At 38.7% G+C, this 6,768-nt stretch overlaps 1 protein-coding gene across 1 annotated transcript; it reads right to left on the reverse strand.

Moving 5' to 3' along the window:
• Positions 1 to 710: 710 nt before the first annotated feature.
• LOC308705165 (BEN domain-containing protein 5-like) lies at positions 711 to 6,490 on the reverse strand. Its single transcript, XM_081390057.1, has 7 exons — positions 3,611 to 6,490; positions 2,870 to 3,147; positions 2,187 to 2,314; positions 1,943 to 1,978; positions 1,741 to 1,787; positions 1,013 to 1,220; positions 711 to 896 (listed from the first exon to the last, which is right to left on the reverse strand). Exons 2-7 carry the CDS (start codon positions 3,076 to 3,078, stop codon positions 769 to 771), a joined length of 756 nt encoding a protein of 251 aa, XP_081246183.1. The 5' UTR covers positions 3,079 to 3,147; positions 3,611 to 6,490; the 3' UTR covers positions 711 to 768.
• Positions 6,491 to 6,768: the final 278 nt, after the last annotated feature.

Here is a 6,768-nt window from a genome sequence, read left to right on the forward strand (position 1 = left end):
CGACAGAAAGAGACGACAGAACAAGACGACAGAACAAGACGACAGAAAGAGACGACAGAACAAGACGACAGAACAAGACGACAGAACGAGACAACAGTTAAGACGACAGAACAAGACGACAGAAAGAGACGACAGAACGAGACGACAGAAAGAGACGACAGAACAAGACGACAGAACGAGACGACAGAAAGAGACGACAGAACAAGACGACAGAAAGAGACGACAGAACGAGACGACAGAACAAGACGACAGAACGAGACAACAGTTAAGACGACAGAACAAGACGACAGAAAGAGACTACAGAACAAGACGACAGAACAAGACGACAGAAAGAGACGACAGAACAAGACGACAGAACAAGACGACAGAACAAGACGACAGAAAGAGACGACAGAACAAGACGACAGAACAAGACGACAGAACGAGACGACAGAACAAGACGACAGAACAAGACGACAGAACGAGACAACAGTTAAGATGACAGAACAAGACGACAGTTAAGATGACACTGAGGACGACAGAACAAATCGACATAAACAAAGAACATACACATCAACATTTAGTAATTTACCTGAAAAAGTAGGATCAATGCAGTAAGGATGACAGAACAAAACGACATAAACGGAGAGCATACACATCAACTTATACTAATTTATCTGAAAAAGTAGGCAAATGTTAGCAGGTTACTGTTGACAAGGACAAATGTGTAGTACAAAGCACAAAGCAGTCGACTCATTTTTGGCACAAATGGAACCCCATACTCACATTTTAAAGTTTTTTTTTTAGTCTGTTAATGTCCATTATTTTTTCTGTGATGAACCGTCCGGCCTTTATCCATCTGGCCTGCAACTCTGTCTCCTCCACATTCTTTCTGTCAAGCCACTCCTTGAAGCAGACTGAAAAGAAATGAACAGATAAATAGTGATGCTTGTGTCGCACCAGAACAAATAAAAATGTATTACTCCATAACCCAGTACTTGGCATCCCACAAAGACCTTGTGGCTACTGCTACCTTTTAATGTCTGAAGTTTCTGGGGGGTTAAAGGCTGCCTGCTGGTTTTGGTTGTGGGGCATTCCTTCCCTGTGAGACTTCTTTCCCCCAGAGTCTTAGTGCCCCAGATTGCCACTGCCAACTCCTTGACAAATAAGGAATCCCGCGTGCTGTTTTGAATCCTTGACCAGGCCTCTCTGCGCACTCGAACATCTCCCCCCAAGTGAATCTGACAAAATTAAAAACAAAAATAATCAAGGTACTAGATTGTACAAATGCAAACAAAATTTATTAAAACTTTAAGTGTACTGTAGTTGGGGGTTCTTATATTAATCCATGCACACAGATGACGAGCCTTAGGAAAATATGTTTATTCAAGTGTTCCATTAGTATACTTCTTTTAAACTAAAAATAAGAATGTATAAGAACCGTATGTAAGAAATGTATTTCAAGTAATCATAAAATGGCCCTGATATGTCACTAGACATTAAGAAATCATGTTGACCATTCCTTTGAAAGATGGAGACGGCTGAAAACGGAGAAGAATTTGAAGACAGATGCCAACGTTGCAGCCTATCTGGCAACCTTGAGTCAGGGGGGAGGGGGAGGGGATACACCGCTCCACAGTAATTTGAAAGTGATTGCAGTACCAGTTTTGGCCACAATCTTACATACGGTTCCTTTAAGTATACTTTATAAAATGAACTTAAAGTATACTTCTTTTTCGTAAGGGGAGGGCAATACTGTACCTCATCTCCCTTTGAAGACACAGATGGTTCCACCAAACAGTCAGACTCTGCAACATATACAAAATAATGTCAATGTACTCAATATACATATTTACCCTCTTGCATCAGGGCCTATAGTTTGGTAAATATGGACCATGATAGATTTCAGATATCTGTGACTGTGAGTAATATATTTGTTATATATACACATGTATATCCTTACTTTGTAAGGTCTCCTTTGGGCTTCGGGCTCCAGGGTCTTTGACAGTTAGAAAGAAAACAAACATATCACAAATATGACAGATGATGGAAAACATGACAACAAAAAATATACTTATAAACCCTCAAAGATCACAGCTGAAGTACTCCAATAACTTATAGTCTTCCCCAATCCCAATGCTATTCCTTTAATTTGTATCTTATTAGCTGGTTTAAATGATGATTGGGGGGGGGGGTGTCCTCTTTACCACTGCACTTTGCTGTTGATGAGGATTTCAGTGCCTTCAGCAATTGTTGCTGCAATTGCATGTTTAGAGAACGTAGTTCTTTATTCTCTGCCTCAATTTCTGCTCTGAGTTTCTCCTGCTCCTCTAACCTATAATAGACGGACATAGTGTATGTCATGATTAGCTGACATTATAAGAAAGAAAAAATATATATATATTTTAATATATTAGGTGTTATCTAGATACTTATAGTATAACCACCTAGTTCTGCTATGGTGCTCTGACAAGCAGGTTAAATCAAACATTGGGCTAAAGATCAATTCTCTTGTCAGAACACATTAAAGGAGAAGTTCACTTTTAAAATGAAAATTCTGTCATCATATACTCACCCACCCTCATGTTGTTTCAAACCTGTATGAATTTCTTTCATCTGCTGAACAGAAAGGAAGATATTTAGAAGATTATCAGTAACCAGACAGTTTTTGGGTCCCATTGACTTCCATAGTAGGAAAAAAATATACTATGGAAGTCAATGGGACCCAGAAACTGTCTGGTTACTGATAATCTTCTAAATATCTTCCTTTGTGTTCAGCAGAAGAAAGAAATTCATACAGGTTTGAAACAACATGAGGGTGAGTATATGATGACAGAATTTTAATTTTAAAAGTGAACTTCTCCTTTAAGGCTATTCAAAAATCACTTACTTGTTTGTAGTTTCCTGTAGTTGTAGAGACATATTGTTTATTTTTTTTAGGTAGAGATGTTGCTTCTTTTTTGCCTCCTCAAAAAGTTTTTCTGGTACAACCCCACCATCATCATCATCATCATCCTCTTCTGACAATGAGTCAGACAGGGTTTGAGCTCTCATTATCTTGCTTGGAGTTGGGCAGAGTGGAGACTGTTTTCTTCTCATTTTTCTCTCTTTTAGCAAGGTTAAGAGATTATTTTGTTTGGCCTCTTCTGCAGCTTTTTTCTGATTTGTCTAAAAACATGGATAAAAGCATAATTAGGAAAAAGCATCACAGTGTATTGCAAGACCCCCACACATCCAAACAAAACAAACAAAGCATTGTAAAAGCAATTACCCTATATGATTATTGAATTGATTAATGATTGGAGCCTAATATTATCACCTGATAATGGTGATAATTTGATAACCTGTATGTGGTCAGAGACACAAAAATACATTGCAGTACATACATGGTTTATGGAGTACATCCCCCCCCCCCCCCCACCAGTTATATTTTCACTATAACTTGCATTCTGTAGTTACATTCAAGTGCCACAAGATGGCACTAGCTGTAATTACAGTTGGCAATAGCTGTAATTACAGTTAACAGGAAAAACGATAGCAGATCAGCAGCAGCCAATAACATTAATTTACCAATTTTACACAACTAAAAAGTTAGCTAACATCGGAACTATAACAGCAATATCAACTTTACATTTATTGCTTTGGCTTCCTCTGCCTCGGAGCGCGACCGTGGAGGCGTGGTCTCCTTCAGGAGTCTCACACGGACCCGCTTACCCTTGGCCAGTTCCTCCTCGATCTCTTCTCTGGACTCTGGAATGTTAATAACACTGAATGTAAGTACTTGAAAGCACCTGCTATAACGTTATACTCTGTCATGCAATACTAACACCGGTAGCATTGCGTCCTCTGTCCTAAGCGCTTACTAGCTTTGCTAGCGCGTTAGCCAAAACTCGTATCCCAGTAATAATAGACGTACTACTAACGTTAGTAAGTTATTAAAGTATTTCCAAGTTGGACATTTATGTTATTTATGAACTATTGGAGATAACGTTATTACGACTCACCCTTTAGGAACAATATTTGTCCCTTGAAAAACTTCTCTTGCCAGCGCACCCAGTAAGTTTTAGTGAGGTCACTAACGTTAAGGTCAAAGTCCTTAATGTAGGATATGGGGACGATTTCTTTACACCCGTCCTCTATATATTTCACATAGGCGAACATATTTTCTATTCTGTTGTATAGTTAGGTAGATTTAAGTAGATTTGTTGAGTGAAGTTGTCTGTAAAATGACAAGTAACGGTTACCTCACGAGCGAATTTAACTCTAACGGCGGGAAGCGCGAGATGCACTGTTGCCTTGGTTACAGACGTGTGTCTTAGCTCCCATTATAGAATGATAAAGTTAAATGGTTTATTAAACACGTCTGTATAACACAGCACAGTTCCACAATGATTATAATGTTGAATCAACAACTCTCTAAAGCAGTTTCAACAATAGCAGTATAAAGCAGTCTTATCATCTTCATGGAGTAGGATTTATTACAGAACTGTTGAATTGAGGCTGCATCAGTTGTACAAAATAATCTGGCAACTAAGTGTCACACTTTTTAGTGCAATAATCCTAGTTATCTAGTTGGCAAATTGCTGGTAAACTAAAAAGCTCAATTAATACAGACAGACAAAGGATTAGAAAACATTTCCAACAATGTTGCCTGATAAATATGATTTATTAATACCCTTATTTTAGTAACGTAAGTACTTTGTAAATTCAACATCCTATTCATGAATATGTCTGATAATTATTATGTCCTTTTTTTAATTTTAGAATGTCAAAACGCAAGTACAAATTGTACTTAGAGCCTAAGAGCAGAGTTACATTTCCCTGTGCAAGACTGAAAAGAGGACATTTGGATGTAAGTCAGTTCATGAGAAATATGTTGTAATCCTGGGTATCAATATTATATAATTATATTGTATTCAAAGAATGTATGACTTCAGTCTTACCTGAAGATGTTCTTTTAAAGGTGGCAGATGGTTCAGGAGATGCAGATGTTGAGGTGAGAGAGTAATTATTATTTTTTTAATTAAAAATACATAATTTCCCATTAGGCTTTACTACATTGAGTACAGTTTTTTTTACTCTGTGCTTGTGCCATCTCTTCATGATCCTGTGCAGACCATGTCTCCTTCTGGCGATATTCAGCTGGATCCAGATGACACGGCCAACATGGTGAGCTCTTCTACCAACCACACCTGCAGGCTTGTGGCATATTGTTTTTTGAAATTGTTGTCTAAAAGTTACTCCTGGTTGTTCAGGTTTTGGCTTTCACCGGTGACCACATAGATCAAGGGGACAGAATCAATCCACACCTGAGCACTGCAGATGTTGAGGTGAGAGCAAGGTTGCCCATAAGGGCCTGTGTCATAATGAAACACCCCCTTCAATTGTATTAATAAATGACAATTTATTTGCAAAATTGTTGCTGCATACCTTTCTGACACTGGGTAGTTTCGCCCCTGAGTCTGGGTGAGAGATGGATCTACTTTTTAAATTAGTAAAAGACATAATTGGGCTTTACTACATTTAGTACTGTTCTTCTTGATCCTGTGCAGACAATGTCTCCATCTGGCGATCTTCATCTTCAGCTGGATCCAGATGACACGGCCAACATGGTGAGCTCTTCTACCAACCACACCTTACAGGCTTGTTGCATGTTGTTGTTGTTGTTGTTGAAATTATTGTCTAAAAGTAGGGCTGGGTATCGTTTAAAGAAATTCGATACTGATACCTTGACTTCGATACCGGTTCCTGAATGGTACTTTTTCCGATACCAATTTTACGAAAGAAAAAAAAATCCGTTTTAACAACATTACCTTAAAAAAATGAAAAGTGAACAGAGATTATGTAAGGGTTAATGCCTGACGAGGTGTCCATTGTCAGGTATTAATGGACGACGGCGAGGCGTGAACCGTACGACGCTCAGCGTACTTCCGCCGAAGTCCGCTTATACCATGGTTACTTGCCAAATAACACATTTTTAAAACATTAGTTTATATTTTAATTAGTTTTACAATCGAAATCTAAAGTTTTTACAAACAATAACTTGGTTTCCCTGGTTACGCCTGACAGGTTATTCACTAGGTGTCCTCTATCACTTTTTAATGGACACCCTGCAGCCAGTCAGAATCGAGTATTCACCCAGACCATGGTATAAGCGCTGAATTAGAGACGGTAAAAATGAGTGGGTCACGCCCGAAAACCGCAACAGGCCAATCGTGGCTTAGCAACCGTATTTAGGCGAAGGGTCAATTCCGAGTCCTTATAGCAGCAGGAATAAAAAGCGGTTGTTAAACTGGATTGTTATGGTGGAAAAAAAGACATGTAGTGTCTCCTAGACTGTATCCTGCTTTTATGAGCCTTCATTTTAAAACACCCATTTGCTGTTTGGTGCATGTTTTGTTGAATTATTTTTTCAAATGTTTCTTTGTGCTTTCAGGTACTGCCTCTTGCTGCCAACCACGGAGAAAATGAAAGTGAAGTTAGACCAGGTTCAAGCTGCGCAAATCTTGAGGTCAGGGCACAACCCGTTCTGTGACAGCAGTCAGTAGGGCTGTACAATATGACCAAAATGTCATATCCTATTTCATACCCTGATAACGATACATATCCCGATAACAGGGCTCTCTGGTAACTTTTTTTTTATTAGGAGCACTTGTGCTCCTAATTAAAAAAATCTAGGAGCACAGTCCAAAATTTAGGAGCACAGATAATTGAACGTTTTTCAATGACACAATAGTACTGTGCCACATATAACATGCACAAGTATGGAGAGCATGAGAAAAGAGAATT

The sequence above is a fragment of the Scardinius erythrophthalmus genome (genome assembly GCF_964197995.2).
Source record: "Scardinius erythrophthalmus genome assembly, chromosome: 17".
Classification (NCBI taxonomy): domain Eukaryota; kingdom Metazoa; phylum Chordata; class Actinopteri; order Cypriniformes; family Leuciscidae; genus Scardinius; species Scardinius erythrophthalmus.

Bases quoted from the DNA above. Each gene is read 5' to 3' on its own strand.
- LOC308705165 (XM_081390057.1), bottom strand. From the start codon at position 3,078: ATGAGAAGAAAACAGTCTCCACTCTGCCCAACTCCAAGCAAGATAATG. The intron at 1,979-2,186 runs GTAAAGAGGACA...TAACTGTCAAAG, and splicing joins ATCAACAGCAAAGTGCAGTG to ACCCTGGAGCCCGAAGCCCA. The intron at 1,788-1,942 runs GTAAGGATATAC...TATATGTTGCAG, and splicing joins CCCAAAGGAGACCTTACAAA to AGTCTGACTGTTTGGTGGAA.